The 19,520-nt window shown below is 39.4% G+C and overlaps 1 protein-coding gene across 3 annotated transcripts in view; it reads right to left on the reverse strand.

Annotated features, from left to right (window-relative positions):
• CERS6 (ceramide synthase 6) overlaps positions 1–19,520 on the reverse strand; it is a 133,575-nt gene that overhangs the window by 49,286 nt on the left and 64,769 nt on the right. For all 3 annotated transcript variants that reach the window (XM_075756744.1, XM_075756746.1, XM_075756745.1), the window contains exon 4: positions 12,625–12,682. In XM_075756744.1, the coding sequence (XP_075612859.1) occupies positions 12,625–12,682 (58 nt within the window). The remainder of the gene's footprint in view (positions 1–12,624; positions 12,683–19,520) is intronic.

Consider the following 19,520-nt stretch of genomic DNA (forward strand, 5'->3'; position numbering starts at 1 on the left):
TTCTGCCAGCTGGTTTAGCTTTGTCCTCTTTTGCCTGATCCAGTTATTAAGTTCCAACAGCTTACACAATAAATTATTTCCTATGCTGACTGGCCTTCGAATCCTTATTGTCCAAAATGCATTCATTTTCCTTTTTGATGTACACTGAAGTGTTGGAGTCATTTAAAATTAAGTTTCTCCACTGACTTTGATCTTTCTCACAGCATGACTCGTGATTTGTATCTCAGACATCCAAAGCACTCTATTAATCTCTCCTAAATGCCCTCAACAATTTTTATGCCCTTTTGAAGAGATATCTGAAACAAATTCCTTTTCCATTAGATTGGATCTAACTTTGGTCTTACTGGAAACCTTTTCCACTCATGATGCTTATTTAAAAACATAATATGGCATTTCTTCTTTTTCACAACAGCATCATTCAGTTGTCTCTGGCATGAGTGAATTAGAAATTGTTTTATTTAGCACCTAATGCTCAGGCCTACTTTCATGGAAAGGAATAAGAGTATGATTGGATTTAAACATCCAAAATTATTTTAGCTTAACAGTTTTCGTCACTTACAGATACTTAGCAATCTGTTTTCTGATTAAAAAAAAAAAGTAATCAAGAAAAACAGAGTCCAAATCAATTTTACAGCAAGTACAATCTGCCACAGGCAGGCTTCATTTCCTCCCTGAGTGGCATATGTATCACATTATCCCTCTGTTAATAGCACAGTAAAACATAAAATATCAGCACTGTGTTAAAAGGGCTCCAGAGTGGCCTCTGACACTCTTCATTTAAATGAGAATATTTATCCAGTATCAGGCAGATAAGCTCACTGAACAAAAGTAATGACAGCGGTTCAGTAATAGAGAATATAACAAACTTTCAGGTATAACATGGGAAGGAAACCTCACAACAGATGCAGACTAAACTAGAAAGACTGCCCAATTGAATGCCTGCTTCCAGTAATTCAAGAACGAAGGAGATAGAGGGCAGCAGCAAGGGCTCTGGAAGGAAACCTCCTGCTTCCAGCTCTTGTCACATTCTTGTTTTCTAGAGTCAGTTCTGGTTTACACCAAACTGGTAGAAACTTCGCAAACTCATGCTTTGGTATCTCAGTGTTAAAATCAGAAAAATTTAGCCTGGTTTAAGTAGTCTCATTTTAAGAATCAAATGGTCAGATGTATTCCAAACAGTGGTGTGAATATTTCTGAGATGCTGTGTTTCTTTCATTATTTTGTTCTGCAAAATATCCAGAAGCATTACCTTCATGAAAAAGTAGGTGCAGCAGGTATGGCAAGAGGAGATGGAAATGATAAATGAAATACTGACCATTCTGATGCAGCTCATTTTTTTCTGCTCCAAATGCCCTAAGTAATATGCAATGAGGTCTGCAATTATGTTTCCAATAGCTGAGAAACTTTTACAACAGATTCAAGTCTGTTTTACTGCTAGAAAGTCTGAATACCATCTAGGGCACTGTGCATTTTCAATACAGCAATTTATTTTTCAGTTTGGCAGCTGCTGGTGTTTTGCAATACATTTTTTTTTAAATACAGTTTAGATCTACCAAAATTGATTCCTACTCATGATGAATCTTTATAGTAATATTAATCCAAAAAAGTTAAAAAAGCCACAGCTACCAATTGGTGCCTTGGGGAACTCTGCTATTACAGGTGATCTTTGGTATAGGATAGCTTCCAGTGGAAAAGAGTTGTTGTCGGTACTTTAAGCATGAATGATGTCCTCTTATGATTCCCATACAATACTGAGGAAAAATAAATTCATTTATTATTTCTAATGACAGTAGTCATTAGAAGAGCTCCCATGAAGGATGTTCCCTTTACACTGTAGAAGACGTGTGTGAAGAATTTGAAACTATTAATTTCTGCACTCAAACTTTTTTATTTCCTCCAGAACAATATCATCAATATTCTAACTAAAACCCCATTTGAATTGCAGCACAACTTTTGTTTTGAGATTATGAAAGGGCAATTTCATGGTCCTGAGCCAAACGAAAATCTAGAAGCCCAAGTAAACACACTTGCCACCTCTGTACCTGTTGGTTTCAGAAACCGCACATTGCTCATGAATCAGAAGCACGGGATCAGTCCAGCTGGAGTGGAGGGGAAGACCCTATACAGGAATCCTGCGAGAATGATCTCAAAGTCCAAGGGCTTTTATTCAACAGGGCATTTCTGAGCTATCATACTTGTAAAACACAGGGCTTTTAGGAAGCACATTATCAGCGCTATGTACTGGTTAGTTATATATGTCTTAAGAATATATACTTGCATTTATTTATCTGGAACCTAATTTGCAACAATGCATGAGCCCCAGAGTAGAGCATTTGCAGCCCAATGACTGCAGGTTTCATTTCAAACAGGATAATTTTTGAAATTATTTCCCATTTATTTCTTCATTTCTCAATCCAACACCAACTAAAGGAGTAACATAAGCTTGTTTGAAAGCACAGATATCTTCTCTATTAGCAACTTCATTCCACTGCAGACCTCACAGTATCATGACTTAGTGTGCACAGTAAACCACAAATACAGCACAGTAAAGTAAAGCAGCTAAAATGTCAGCTCCAAAACTTGTCATCAAGCTAGGAAGAATCCTCTTCAGCAGTATCTTTACAGAATCAGTGACATTAGGAAAAGAAACCATTCATGGTCATGCTCCACATGAATATTTCAACAGCTCTTTGCAGATGCAGCCACCTTTGCTACAACACAACTGCTATCTCAGGAAACTGGCAGGATGACTTCAAAAGCATTCATAAAAGTCATGGATAAATAAAACACTGCAACCAGCACGAGGCTTTTGAAAAGGCTACCGTGTGTATCTCCCATAGTGTGACTACAGTGAAGAGTTGCTGGACAACTGAGAAAGGCCAGCTGGCTTCAAAGAAGCTGCAGCCTGGCTTGCTTCCCCCGCACCTCCAGAGCCCATCAATCCCAATCCCGGCTGCCCTCTGTCATACTGAGCCATCAGGTGACAGGGCATGGTATCAGTGAGGGAGCCAGAGGCACCTCATTTTCACTTGCACTTTGGAAACTGCAATGTACAAAGATAAAATTCCCTGTTTGTCCTCTTCATATTTTAGAGAACTGACAGGAGCAAATAACCTCCAGAAAGATTAAAGACCCTGGTGCATGTCTGCTGGACCATGATTGACCCAGAGAGTTAAATCAAGGTCACTGCTATCTCTTTCTTTGGGAAAACGTGTTGATACTAGATAAAATGATCAGGGTAAAAAGATGGCAACAAGAGGGGAATGAAACAAGACAGCCTTTCTGTAATCCATAGGAACAAGTCAAACCTGCAGACTTACAGGATTCCCAAATCCACTCCCCAAAAATAAAGTCACTTCAGAAGTGGGGAGAAGCAGTGTAGAGATTCGGCGGGGGGGGTGGGGGGTGGGGTGGGGGTGGGGTGGAGAGAGAGTAGAAAATATTGATACAAGAGGTAACTGAGGCATATATGGGAAAGGAAAGATTATATAGAATTATATAAAATCTAGTTTCTCCCCAGTACAGTCCTGCCACTCCCAGTGCCAACAAGCCCTGGGCTGCACAAAACAGAACTGACCACAGGGAAACGGACTGTTATTACAAACCAGCCTTTCCAAGAGAACTGCAAGGATAAAGCTGTACCTCCTCCCAACTACTCATCTTCAGATAATCCATGAGATTTCCATGGCCAGTCTTGAGATAGAAAAGCCAGAAAACAAATGCTGCATAGCACGTAGAAAACTACCAGTGATCTCACTCACGTCGGACTTTGCAAGATCAGGTCATTCTTTTGCAAGGCTTACACAAACTAGGTCAGGAAAGGAGAGAAACAAATAAGTAATCAAACAAACCTGTACCCTCCATTGCCTCCATGGAGATACCACTCAGCTCATAGGGAACAATTAAGAAAAACAGCACCAGTGACAAAAAATCTCCAATGTATAGCTGTGAAATTAGAATCTTCCTTGTTTATTAGACAATTTGTGACTGAATAAACTGCCTTTATTGAGTCAGTGAAGGGAAGTGTTATAATGTCTGCTGAACATCTCACAAGCCTGCTGAGATCCTATACGGCTGCGAAACATACAGGTGAAGAGAGTACAGTGAAATACGTATTTCATAATAGAAAAAAACATACTTGCTCTTTAAAATAGTAAAAGTGACTCAATTCAACCTTAAATTTTCCAACACTGGAGATAACTTTGGGATAATATTTGGCAGTGTTGTGATTTTCATCCATTGTCTTTTAAGAAAAGTTTCCATTCAAACGAAAAAAGATTAATGGTATAAATGCATACAGAAGTGCTGTAGTGATTTTTACACTAATAGTGACTTCTCACTTTTTCTTAGAGCATCTGAGCTGTATTACTTTGGCCAAAAGTAAGAATCCACTGCCTCTTGGAGGTCCTTCAAAACATCTTACCATGACCAACCAGAGCAGAGTAACAGCAGTTGAATTTTATTAGGACCTGAAGCTGACTAAAATAAGTCATCACCAATTTATCAGCTTAGTGATAGTACCATAAACTGAGATACATTTCCTTTAAGGACAAAGCGATGACAGTGTTTCCAAAATTGTCTTATTTAACAGCTAAAAGTGATGATCTCTGAACATATGATCGTACCCAGAACAGACCTCAGGTTGCTCTCAAGACAAAGTACCAGTGATAGAACAGATGCAAGACACAGCATACAGTCAGGCTATTAAATAGTTTAATATCAAAATAGCTGCAAAATTGATAGAAAGATAAATAGCAGGAAACTTCCAAAACCAGAATGGCAAGTGAGACACCCCTCCAGGTAAATGTCTTATTGCTCCTGTGTCACAGTCTTATTTCCCACAGACATTTGAACTCAGAATCTTCAGAGATGCCTTCTTCCCCAAATATAACAATTCTATGAAGCTGCTGTGCATATCAACAACTATTTAATTCCTCTAAGGTTAACAATCTCAGTAACAAAGAACTACAGGTGAACTGTAATACAGAAACAATGTCAAAAGTAGCCACCGCACCATGGTAAGTTCTTTTTTGTATTTCAAATGAAGGTGGCCTGACTTTAGGCTCTAAAATTCTTGACTATAAGCAATCTAAAACAGCATTTCCAAATGCTATACTAGTCTCTCAGGACTGTAACATTTGCATGTATTGCTGTTGCTATTTTATTCCAAAAAGAGGCAAAGAACATGCCAACCCAACTGAGCAGCACAATGAAGCATCTCACTCACAAAAAAGCATTAGGAAGTCAGGTTCTCTGGAAGTGCACATAGAAACTGTAGGCCACTAACAGCGCATCTCCTGCTGCCACACAGTAATTGGCTAGCTTAGTGGTTAGTGCACACATGAGGATAAGCACTTCACTTTCTTCTTTTGAATCATTCCATAGTTTCAAGAAAGGAGAACTTCATAACAGTGCAAGTGGAGCTCTACCTGTTCAGGGTTTTTTTTCTTGGTACTACATTGCTATTTTTCCAGCTGCCTTCCTACATTATGTCACTTGAGCAGGCTTTTTGAGTCAAATTTACACTTCGATATGGCTTTCCTGTTGTTTTGCAATCTATCTGCACCCCTAGCAGTTGCAATTACATGGCAGACAGTTCTGTTCTAGGGGGATGGCTCCTTAGGAAGGGAGATGCAGAACTGCCACTCAATCAGCTGCATACATACAGAAGCTTGTTGCACTTGGCATTTTTTAAACGCAGCCACAGCATCCTCATATCATCAGCCTTACTTCAACAGTAAATTTGAAAAAGAGCAAGTCAGAAGTTGTTTTGGTTTTTTTCCAGGCAGATGGTCCTTTTCCTAGTAGGATACTACCTGCAATTTCAGGTTCCCAAGTCTCAATACAGACTTCACAGGACTCTTTCCTGTGGTGAACTCAAGCTCTTTCATGAGTTTGTAATTCTCATGGGCAATTAAAGGAAGGAAACTGAATGTGAAAAGTCACCATATGTCACCTGGAAGCTTTGTTTCCAGATGTTTGTAGAAGTTTTTCATTCTACAGAGTTATACAGATACTGCTTAGCACCAAGGATCAGCAAGCAAGTAACAAGCCAATCTTGAATTCCACCCTCTGTTTCTTTATCACCAAAGCTAATGCTAATTTTTCCATTTAATGGAAACACAATCAGATCATTAACTCTTAATGAGCCAAGCCACCATGGATTTAATTGCAAATATTACTGAAGAAAACAAAAAACGTTATCTAGTTCCTATGTTAGCGATAAGCAAAGCAGTCAGTTTATATGTCACTGGATCTTAATGTCTTGTTGGCATCAATACTGTGTGGTGCTCTGCAAGGAAGCGTTTTGTAGAGATGCAAATGAAACAAACGGTATACAACATGCTCAAAAATCTCAGCTGCAGTCAGAAAGGGGAAGAATTTGCATATACATGATCAGAGTGGAAACATAATTGGTTAGTTATCTTTTATGCTTCAAATCTTAGTGATTTATAAATATACAAAGAATTCTGTAGTATATTTATTACCAGGGTAAAGGAACATGCAGGTTATTATGCCAACTGCTAGGAAGACGTAGGATCATATTGTGTTTTCATAGTCGTACTTAACAGTGATGTTAGCATTTGAGGCCAAATATCTCTGTGTAAGAGTGAATGTCATTACATCACAGGTCAACTTGGACATTGGTCTTCTAAGCCACTAACTAGCACTATTCTCCATCACGCACTATCCATGAAGATAAAAGTCTTCCCAATGCTGCTAGGGCTCTGCTACCACCCACACAAGAATACTAGGTTTGTATTAGATCATTTCTTATCATTGTCTTTACTCTGGATTACTGTTAGCCTAACAAAAGTGTAAATATAGAACTTGTAAGATCTACATTTAAGGTCACCTACTCTAAGCATTTATGTTCTACACCTTGTATGTATATATCTAAATAATACGATAAAATCACCTTTTTCACCACAATTTAAAAACAAGAACTATGGAAATGAGTTGAAAAAGTAAAACTAAAAGCAAACCCCCCACTCTGGTTTCATATGTATAAATTACAGGAGAAGTGCGAGATAGGCAAATTAAAAAAAAAAAATCAAAGTAAACATTTACTTTGGGGAGAGTCTGTGGGTGTTCTAAAAGAAATACACAGCTATTTTAATTTGGGCTTCACTTCAGATGAAGCAATTAGGTGAAAGGACTGGCTTCGGTCCATACTGCCAAACTGTAGCAAGGCTTGACCTACCGTCTCTTTCAGAAGCCTGAAAACTAAGATGGGATGGTCACATCTAGCTTTTGCCATTTTGCCAAAAATGGGGCAATGAGGAGCGGACGGGAAGGTGAATTCCTTGCATTAAAGGATTTTGTGGGCCACTCACTCTTTAGCTCCAAATCATTTAAATGTGCCGTGAGTAACGGAGTTAGCAGTGAGTAATTAAAGAAAGCTTCACTTTCTCTTTGAAAGTCGGTGTCTCAGTCAGTTTCCTCACATAGAAGAATATTCACCACCAAATCTGCCCTTGAAAATGGTAATATTTGAGGTAGAAAGGGAACTGGCTTGAACACTAACCTACATTTACATCAATCCCCTCTTCTCAAAGTATCAGAAATGACAGAGGTGATTTCAAATCCCAATTACAATGACCTATTTCACCCCTTCAGTGCATTAGCCAGCATGCTGGGAAGGAGGACGGAGCATTCTGCACCACTGAGTCTGTGAGAGATGGGAGTTCAGCCTGGAGCAGAGTGTGCTCCTGACTGCAGGGCATGTCCTGAAACACAGTGCTACAGGGCACTGGGGTGGAGTGACAAACCCACCAATCTCCCAACATCTGCTTTAGACTTGTTACCTAGAAAGTTAACAGCTCATTTTCCTCAAATTGAAAGTTCTGGTTTGGAAGAACAGAGACAAACATACATTCCACTTCAACAATGAGATACTCTTTGGGAAGCAGAAAGTCTCATCCCACTATTTCGCCATTTGGTAATATAAATAAGATAGCAACAATTGAAAGTATTAGAGAGGACTTTAAGAAGCACCAAAAATTTATAAGGAACATTTAAAAAAGAAACCAAGACCAAGGAAACAACTTCATCTTTGAGATGCTTTAACATTGAAATGTCACTAATTACTTCACTAGTTACAGACAATGACAGCAAAACCCCTAATAAAATTAAACCTTGCAGCTCTGGAATATTCATTTACTTATTCTGATGCAAAGGAGAGTTAAAAAAAAGGCTGAAGGCACACAGAGCTGGGGAAGGGAGGAATGTCTAGTGTGACAATTAAATACTAATAACTCTAAGGTAAAAAATTTTTTTAAAAGTCTGTTGTCTCTTATGCATACATATTAAGACACAATTTGCAGGTGATGCAATGGTTTGGCTGAGTATTCTGGAAGGCTTTGAACTATTCTTATACGTGTGGTGCATCTATGAGTAAGAAAGCAACTGGCCTTGCCTTCTCTACTCTCTTACCAAAGACTTAATTCTCTCACTTCACTGTAACTCTTGAAGGGGGCACGTATTCTTGATATTGCAAATGTTTATAAGACATACCAATCACCAAGCTGCAGTTTAAAATCACCTCCTGACTGAAGAAGGCAGACACCAATGGTAGAAGTTGCACTTTACTGTTTCTTTAGGCCCAACAAAAGGAAACATTGAAGTAGCTGGATTTGGTGTACGCCATTATACACCTTATAAGAAAATAAGTTTGTTCATACAATGTCACTTCATGAGTGACATGTTACCGCAACAAAGGCAAAGTTGACAACATATGCCCATTTGAGTTAGGAGGCACCGAGGACAAGACTAGTGTGAACTCCATAGAGGTCTCCTGCCTTGAGAGTTCAGCGGTGGAATTGGCAGGAGGTGGGGGAGAGCGCTCTGAAGTAGCTGTTCTATGATCCAGAGTCTGTGGAAAGCAGATGTCCATATGGATACAGGGAGGGAGAGAGGGTGGAAGCACGGTTCTTGTGCATTTTACATTGCTGAAAACCATCATATACAATATCAGTGCCTGATTATGATACCACGGCCTACAACAGTCACACGCAGGACACCCTACCGCCAATCCTCTGCCTTCTCAAACTAAAGGATTTTCCTGAGTTCATGGTGAACTTTATTCAGCAAAATGGCCCAAACTAAGTGTCCTACAGACACTTTTAAGACAAAAACTTACTTGAAACAGGTTTACAACAGAGCAAACTTTGAAGACAAAGCTTTATGTCAGGCATTTTTTCCCTGTGAATTGAGATTTTTTTTAAAATATTGTTCAATAGAAGTAAGACTTTTTTACTTTATTTATGACTTAACAGCATACATCTGTCACTGGAAAAAGACAAAACCCAAGAGAACAGTTTGATAAGAGAGAGTTTTTAGATCTCCAGCAACCTACTCAGCAATTATAGCATGGCAAAAGAATTGATATATCATGTGCAGTTGTTAATACAAAGACTTACATGTTGCTTTATTGGGTGTAGAAATTTCCTTTATCTAGATCAGCCATTAAGTGCAGTCACGGACAGCAACAAAGACAAGCTTGCCATGGCATTTTAAAAAGAGCTAGGATTGCTCCAAATGACAGCTTTGTTAGCTTTCATATGCTTCTGTAGGGAAGCGAAAAATCAAAGCTGAAACCCCAGATCTCTTTCTCCTTGTGAGATGCTCTAGCCAAGCAAATGTAAAACTTTAATGCACTTTTAGTTACTACCGCTCTAAAAATAAATTAACATCGGCATGTGTGCCCACACGGAGAGTATCACACTTTCAGAACTAAAACAGAGTTGATAAGTCTGCTAACTAGTTAGTGCTTATTAAGCTTGGGCACATCTTCTCAAAGAGCCAGATAAGCTTGTCAGCTCTACAAAGCCACCAAAGACTTAACGACACTCTTTGCAAGAATGGTGGTTTGTCAGAGTATCCTGGTTAGATCTTCCTTACGCGGTTTGGTGGGCACAAGAAAACAGACATTCACCCTTCTGCTGATACTGCACTGATGCAGTAATATTGCTTTATACAGCAAATAGGGAAGGTGACAGTAGAAGACAAAGTAACAATGATTCATGTGCTATGGGCGTTATGACAAAGGTGTTTTCAGAAAGAATTCAAAAAGTGAAATTCACCTTTAGGCAAAGGGCCAGCACAAAGCAAAAGACCTCAAAGCTAGTTCAAAGTGGTGCTTAAGTAATTGACAGGCTCCATGCCAGTCTTGTAGGTAAAGATTAATTTCACCCTCAAATTAAGGAAGGAACATTTAAGAGAGCCAAATGTGAACAAAAAAAAAATTCCATCAGGTCAGCAACATATGCAGCAAAGCAAAGGAGTGGCAGGTTGCAAGGCGACTAGGTCAAGTCAGGAGGGAAGGACAATGATATAGAAGTCAGAGTGTTTTGTTCCCTGGCAATTCAAGAGCCAACAAAGAAACTGAGCTCATTCAACATGCTTATCAGTCTTCTGGACTAGGTATCTTAGAGATGGTCTTAAGCAGACCTTGTTATTAAAAAAAAAATGCAGATCTCTACTGTAGCATTAGCACAGCAAGACACCACTGACTATGAAATGGACTTTCTCTCCAGGCATAACAGCTTTTTCAAGGAAAGATCTTTCTATCAAATTTGTAAGAGAATTTATTATGCTTAACTTTTTTCACTAGCTTCCTAAGGAAGCAATTAAGTGTTTCTTTGCACCTATTCCATTAAGAAAACCAAGGCAAATTTAAAAGGACTATCCACTTTGGTACTGTAGTGAAGCTCTGAAAGAAGTGTCTCCCTCCAGATTTTGGAGTCTGGATTTTATTCCTTGCCAACCCAGATATCCCCCCTAAATGGACCCAGCAAAATCTCTGGTGTTTGATGAACAGCCAAAAGCCTATACTTACTTTTAGCTACACAATGTTACTAGGGAGATGGTGTAAATGGAAATACAATCAAATCACAATCATAATTTTGTTAATTTACAGGTATTCCCATGTAAAAGACCCGAGTATACAACGCACAACACTGGAATAATTACTATAGCATAAAATGTTGCAAGACTCATTTACAACACTGTGTAAAAATGAGTAATTAAAAACACATACACAATTACATAATGAAGAAGTTCTCTTTGTAAAACTTAAACATGTTGAAAGTTAAAATTACAGCAAAATTACACAATCGATCTTTGTTAAGCAAGCAATGGTATACCTTGTTCAAACAACTATGCTAAGTCAGCCAGCCCCTCCTCAAACTGCACTGATAAGCTGAATTGGGAGGAAGACACCCTGCACTTTCCATATGCAGGGTGCACATGCAAGCTCAGCCTTTAGAAACAGCCCACAATGGCTTGTAATGAAGCATGCATTTACTGTATTCTTCTTAGTCTTTAGAAATGCTAGTATTCAGAGTTTTTCCTGGAACAGACACTTTCTTTGTGCTGAGAGAGATTCACTTTATTAATCATAGGTATGTTTTATAGTAATGACTTTGTGATACTTCCTAATGGTGATTTTTGAGGTATTTGAGGTAATCTGTAATAAAGTAGAGAAATTCGAAGGATAAAGCCTCCGTGTCCTTGTGTATTACAGAGTCCTATGAACCCATGGTCATGATCTCTATGCACCCACAAGCCGAGTAACCTTTTTGGTTGTGACAGTTGTTTATTATAACTATTCTCGTATTTCATACCACAGACATGTACAGAATCAAAGGCCGAAAACAGAGTATCAGATCAGGACCATACAGCATGTTAATGGATGAAGCACGCACGAAGTATACATGTTCAAGGAGGCAGGGAGAGGTTGCACATTACATGTGCAACATTACACTTTCTCTGGGGCTGACTACTGCTAAATAGCTAAGAACAGCTGTGATATCCCCTCTCCACACAGGCACATTAACAGTCCTACTGGCACCTGTACAGCCTCAAGAATTACAACCATAAAAAAGATGAGGATTTTTTTTTTAATAGCTACTTTTACTTATAAAGCACCAGAAACATTTAGGATAAATTTTCTTCTGCCAAATTTTTGTCCAAAACAAACATGATAAGATTACATGAATGCACTGAAGACCACACATTGCACCTCTCCGAATTAAACAAATAGGGCCTGACTTTCACAAAAGCTCTGAGAACTAGTCACACTGTAAAAACAATTTGTACCATAAGTCTATATTACTGCCTATGGCAGGGTTAGTAGTCCTATGCCAGGGTGTTTAGAAGCTATCAATACCCTTCTCTGCTTAAATCACCAGACACACAGCATTGAAGGGAAACTTCCACAGTACATCAGACAAAGAACAGGCAAAAAATAGCACTTTATAAAACACTAATGGATTTGTTTGTTAATAAAAAGCAATCTCTGTCAGAGGCATTTAAACAAGGATTATGCAGAAACTGAGATGAATACTTTGATAAGCCTTGCTACCAGCTTAATACCTATAATGAAAACGAATGAAGTGAACTAGGCATGTACTATACCAATTTTTTTTACCTTATTAAATATTGACAAGAACTTGTATTCCTTACGAATGCCAGTAGCAACTCATTTTATGAATGCAAATTAAATTTTAATTTTTATTCTTTGTGAACATAAGTTTTATCCTTGTGATTTACATTATACCTATATGAGACTTCAAACAAATCTGTGATGTGTTATGAAAGCATAATAAGGTAAGTGCCTACCTTTTTCAGGAACCGTACTCCATAGGTAAATATATAAAGGTAAAATGTAAATCTCCACCTGCAAAAGGTACAAGAGATTAACTCTAGGATACGAGGTTTACATACTTTACAGTTCAACACATGATTTCTTACAGCACTGTCAAACCACCACATCCTGGTCACATTAACAGAAGTTGAACCAAAAGTTTGGTCTGGTTTTCTACAACTTTTGTTATCTAGCATTGTGCTTATCTGCCCGCTTTTCCTAGCCTCCCAAAAGCCCTCTGAAAATACTAATTTCACCTAAATGTGACAAGAAAAAATAAGTTTTCAAGGATAATTCAGTTCTTAAAAGTTTCATGAAAACTAGCAGGTCAGTAGAGGACAGAGGACAATTTGCATGCCTATTGCAGGGAAATTCGCTTGTCATTAGACACCAGGACCATGATAATACAAAAGCCTTCAACAGGTGAATTCTTACCGGAATTCCTGGGTTTTTTTTCAAGGGTTGGAGTGACTACACAAACATGCTTGACTAAAACAGCAGTGAGGTGCTATTCATAATGTTTATAAAAGGATGAGATCTAGCTTCCTTAGTGTGAGGCAATACTGCAGTGTGAATCATCTTCAATTACATATTTTACAGCACTTACAATTTTCTCTCCACTGGCAAAACTATTAGCTTACGGTTAATTGGCACTGAAGTATGTTCAGATATTTCTGGAATAGTTTCAAAACTGAAAACGCTCCTTTGTAAAAAAAAAAAAAAAGTTAATCCAAACCTTCCTCTTCAAAGCTACTTTTACAAGTATTTAGAAGGAACATTGTGTCTAACACAGCTAACCCTCTGACAAGCTGAGTAGAGTAAGAACATCAATGAGATTTAAAGTGTGATACTTCAGCTAAAAGAAACTCTCTTACCCTGTAGCCTCCACAGCACTGCAGAGATTAATTTATTCAATTGATGTGATACAAATACCAATCCCTTCAAGGGTTCAGTCATACCAGCAACACATCTTGCAGCTTTCATGCTGGCAGCTTCCTCATGATAGTGCAAAAATAGAGCACTCAAGAGGCAAAATATTAGTTGTGCTGGTAGAAACCTTCAGATCACACATGGAAGAAACAGCAAGGACAGCAATAGGAAGGAAGGTTTTATTTGGGTAACAATTTTCTCATTAGGCTGGTCCTACAGCTAGGAAACCTGCCATTTAACTTCAAGGTTACATATCTCATCTAGTGAAAGTTTGAAGGCTGTCACTGAAATAAAAATATTAGGATGGAAAAACTGTCTAACCTAATCTCACTGCTGAGCACTCCCAGTGCCCTTCTTTCACTCCTACTTGTGAGCAGTTATGATAAATGCCTCACAAAGAGTTTTCTTGTTTGAAAAGTCCCCTCAACGTCACCTTTATTTCACATTTCTCCAAGCAAAATTCATAACTTATTTGAGTGCATTTGTAGCTTGCTGTTGGGAGATGCAATATTCCATAGAGGAGTTCAAAGGCAGTCTAAAGTATTTGAAATATGTTAATGGTTAAGTTTTAGATGGTGGGTCTCAGGGATTTTCCAGTCTGCACAAACATCTGAAAGACTCTGGTTGCAGCATTTCTAGTAGCTGTCACCTCAGAGGAAAGAAAAAAGCTCTTTCCTCAAACAAGCAAATTCAGAAACACTGATTTCCCTAACTTTCCACCCAGCATCCCAAAGCACTGCCACTGCCATAGATCTGCACTAAAGCCATGGATCGCTCTGTGGAAGAATTCCTGGAGCTTTGGAAAAACCTCAGAGCCAAGAGCCACCAGGTGCTATTTGGGTCTGCCAAAGACAATCAACTTGCACCAACTGTTCAACTGCTACAAAGGTGATACATGCCTACGAGTACATGATAATATACGCTATTGGTCATCTTTCCTCTTTTTCCCTAACCTGCCAAACAAGTCTACTTGGATTGAGCATCAGAAGATAAAGCAAGGCTCAGAACTGGGTGATAAACAAAGCTAGTCAAAGTGCTAACTTCTTAAAAAAAAAAAATAAGTAGTATTGGTAGAAAAAAAATTGCTCATTCCTGCTAAACAACATCCACAGTTGTTGTTCAACAAATTTCTGGCTCAGTCAAACTGCAATAAAGAAAAATTCCAAACAAAGCAAAGTCAGAATTGGCTCCCAGCAGGTTTATCATCATTAATCAGCTAACTCTAGTGGTAGCAGAGCTACAAAGGACTTTCCACTGCTCTGTACCAGGCAGCTAGCTGCCTTTTCTGTGGGCTTCAAAGGGAAATTCTGCCGGCTCAATACCCCAACTGGAATCTCAATCCCATACAAAGAAGTCCAAGGAGTTTCCCCCATTGTTTTACCACTAATTGTAGATGGTTTATTGCTGTGATTAATAGCAAAACATCCACTGGCCAAGGTCAAATAGATGAATGCAAGAAGGTCTGGAAGAAAATTAATTTTAAGTTATTAAAGAATTTATTATTATACAGTAAGTGAATATATCTGGTCTAACTAGCTAAGTAACTATGTTCAATGTTTTAGTAAATGTTGCACATTACCTGCTAACACCAATGACCGTAACAACTGGAAATATTTAATTTGTAACTGTCTTTTTAAATAAAATACAAAAAAAAGACAAAGGTAAACTAGATGTTTGTTATCTACAAATTAACATATATTGAGATCTATAAAATTCATGTTAAACTAAATCAGCAGTTAAGACCATTTACAGAATGAGTGACATTTATGAGGCATTACAGTCAGAAGAAATATACATACAAGTGGTCAAAATTAAGGGATGCTATTCCCAGCTTCAGCTGTAGAGTAAAAAACCCCAATACTCACTGCCCTATTAAAGCAATACAATGGAGGACACCAGCTGAAGCATCACATTGTGGGTGACCACCACATCAATTCTCATTTAACTGAAAGATGACCACAGCTGAAGCTGCTCTGTTTTGTGAGAATTTGCTCTGTCCCTCAGACTTGAAACACTTCTCCAGTCAGTTGTATAAAGACACAAAATTTGAATGACCCACATTCACACAAAGTGTGCTGCTTGAAAGGCATTTTAGGTTAATTTAAATCCAAAAAAATCCAGATGAATCATAGAATGGTTTGGGTTGGAAGGGACCTCAAAGATCATCTAGTTCCAACCCCCCTGCTGCAGGCAGGGACACCCTCCACTAGACCACATTTCCCAAAGCCTCATCCAACCTGGCCTTCAACACTTCCAGGGAGGGGGCCTCCACAACCTCTTCTGGGCAACCTGTTCCAGTGCCTCACCACTCTAACAGTAAAGAATTTCTTTCTAACATCTAATCTAAATCGACCCTCCTCCAGCTTGAACCCATTACCTCTTGTCCTGTCACTACACTCCCTGACAAACAGTCCCTCACCATCTTTCCTGTAGGCCCCCTTCAGGTATTGGAAAGCTGCAATTAGATCTCCCCAGAGCCACCTTTTCTGCAGGCTGAACAACCCCAACTCTCTCAGCCTGTCCTCATAGGAGAGCTGCTCCAGCCCTCTGATCAGCTTCGTAGCCCTCCTCTGGGCTCAAAAAGGAACAAGTGTTCTGGAAGACTTGATCCGTCTGCTTACAATAGGGTTTATGAGGTTCACTTCAGTCCTGCACCAACATGTCTACAAGACTTCCATATTGAACCAGGCTTGCATCTGGTCTGCTCGAGCTCAGAATGAGGGAGATCAAACCTGTTTAACGTATGGACCTTCTGGCAAATCCTTCAGGTTGTGCTGGTGCTTACCAGGCCAGTGTTTCAAATATGGATGTGGCACACTGCAGCAGAGAGTCAGGCTAAAAAGTTACTGTTCAGTAACAAAAAAAAAATACTTTCTAATGTAGTTTTAAAATGAACACTCTAGACACCCTCAGGAGTACAGCAACAGATCTGACTACTCTTGTTGAACACGTGAGTACACTCCTGATCCAGAGTACAAGACAGTTTCTTAACCTGTCAACCCTTTTAACTTTGAGCTGCTAATGAAATTCTAAAGATGTTTCAGCATAGTAGAGAACACTAAGAAGATGGAAAAGTTGGAGAGCCTCTGTCAACTAATCTGGTATACTGTGTCATGCTCAATTCAGCAAAAACTATTTAAGTGCATTGCTGAGCAAGCCCTTCACTGATTTCATGCATGTGTCTAACCAGGTTGCCTTCATCACCCTGATGAATTTTGTCCTTAAAACTTCCCTCCAAATTTCTGCTCTGAAATGCGAAATTAAACTTCAGCTAAGAAAAACAAACTATTCACGCAATGTTCAAGCAAAGCACTTCCCTGTCCCATACACACATTTTGCAGAGCCCACCACACGGGGTTCACGCTCTGTGTCAGAAAGACGCTGTCCTCCCCATGGACCTGCTGTCCAGCAGAGCGAGTTCAGCATGGCCACTCTCCCAGGAAAAGGGCCGCTTCTCCCCAAGATTAAGGCTGAAGAGGCACAATGCCTCTCTGCTCCTGCAGTTTTCCCTTTCTTCCATTTCTTTTGCAGGAAACCTGGCGGACTGGGCTATGAGCGCAGGCACTCCTGCAGAGCCCCCAGCACACCCCCAGCAGCACCCAGCCCTCCACACCCCACGCGCACACCCCTTACAGCTCGGATGCCAAACCAGTGCCTGCTGCCCAGCAACAGTGTGCACGGATCCAAGTTATCCAACTCACTTTTGACAAACATGAAACATAATAGATGCACAATGTTAAAAACATTAAGAGCCATTTTACTTCCAGAATTGTAGCTGTTATTTAGAGAGATGCTTTTGCTACAGTAAGGGCCGCAAACACCAATGGAAGAATGTCACATTTCAAAACAGTTAAGATTAAAAACCCCCTCATATTTAGCAACTAGCCATGGGCTCAACACATTGCCTGCAGTTGAAGAAACTGATTTTCTGGCTCTGAAAACTATTTTCAGAGAAACTGCAGACTCCTGAAGTTTTTCCCATGGAAATTCACTTCACTAAAATTTCAGACTTTTTGTTCTCAGTCACCTGCTGCTCAACTCCTGGCAGTGGCTGACAGGCCTCTGGGCTCAGGCTTTGGGCTGAAAGGCAAACTGAGTCTAAAGCAAATTCCACAGGTGCAGGCCAGGCCTTGGTTCTGGAGACGATGAGAAGGCTTGAACCGCCATCACACAGCTTGTTCTCCATTTTAATCCCCACCATCTGATTGAACCGGGGAAGCACGTAGCTGGGCTACTGCAATCGTTAGCTGAGACTGAAAACTATTTTTGCTGCAAAGATTTCCTGTGGCTGTGAAGAAGATGTTTGCTGTGAGACTACTCAAAGGAGCATTTCTGAGGCTGAGTTTAAACAATACTGAATGTTTATTTCTTTCAAACAGGAAGCATTGCTAAGTTCCCCACTGTGACTTAAAGCAGTCCATATTTTACCCTCACATTGCATTCTTCTGTTCCCCAAAACACAGTACCAGAGCCTTTAACTTCGTGATTCACTCAAGGGGACTTAATCCAATTAATGCTGCTCCTGACATAGCCAGAGGTATGCATTCCTTCTAGATGGTTATGCCTAAGGAGAGATATTTAGATGATGATGCCAAAACCAATGGACTCTGAACTTTTGGATCAACTTCTTAATATTTGTGACATTGTCTACTGACCTATTATAGCTCCCAGTTTGGGTTAAAAAATAAACAACCAACAAAATCAAACACCAAACAAGCAAACAGCAACCCTTCTCCCCTAAAACAACAAACCCCCCCCCGCAAAGATAATATTTTCTTAGGTAAGCAACCATGTAAAAATACAAGACAGAGCACAGAAAAATAATGCTTAATCTACCCAAAACCTAGGAGGACTACTAGCACCTCAAACATCTAATGGTCTCACAAATTCAAACTTTGGTATTGTATCACAAGTGTTGATCTTACAGTATCAAGACTTCAATCTTACAGTGGTTAAATTGCACAAAACTGTGCTTTTCTATTAGGCCCATGACAATTCAGGTGTTACTATGTTTCACTCTAAGCAATCTTTTTGGATGTTTTGCCTTCCCCATGAAAGCCATAACACACATAAGCAGTGAGCAGTGCTATCCCACGGGATTGTTAGGGAATTGTGGTGGATGACTTTAATACTTCACAGCCTGCATCACTATATAGAAGAGTAAAGCAACAGATTGCCACCTTCTTTTGAGACATCAGCTTTTTAAAGAATTTAGAAAAATCAGACTTCCAACTCTTTTCCAGACAGAACTCAAAATAAGACAGGGTGAAGGTACTTTGATAACCCAGGTGACACACTCTCAGCAATTGGCCTGGTATGCATGGATGTACGTTTTCACTTCCAAGTTTTCAGACAGATCTAAAGAATTTCTACTCTAAGTTCCAATCTCGCTATTTCCTTCATCTAATAAAGCTCTTTCAAAATAAACTAAGAGGTTTATTAAATCCTACATTTATATGTGCTTAGATCACAGCACACCTATACACTGAAACCCCAAATACAGAGCAGATCAGAAACACAATTAAGTGCGTAGGACAGCCCCATGGCATACCTTTGATTCATTCAGAAACCAGATAGAAGTGCAACTCTGCCTTGAACAGTCTGTATCCTCCACCAAATCTTTACTTACCTTCATTCCTGATAACTAGTCTTATTTGAGGCTGCAAGTGTGACAATATGTTTGACGGCGGTAGCCCTATTTCTCCAGTTTGCTGCCTCCCAAGATTTCTGTAATGATAATTTGCTGTATTTCTGCAAAGTCTGGCAGATGCAAGTGGATTTGAATAAATAAATAAATAAATAATCTTGCCCTTTTTGGCGTGGTACTGCTGTTGAGTTAGACTGGAGCAACCATGCAAATGGTAAATAGTTCCTGCATTATGGTTAAGCTGGAGTTATTTGACGGAGACAGTTATACACAGCTCACCAAGATGTGCAAAAC

This window comes from Balearica regulorum, chromosome 6 (assembly GCF_011004875.1).
Source record: "Balearica regulorum gibbericeps isolate bBalReg1 chromosome 6, bBalReg1.pri, whole genome shotgun sequence".
NCBI classification, from domain to species: Eukaryota; Metazoa; Chordata; class Aves; order Gruiformes; family Gruidae; genus Balearica; species Balearica regulorum.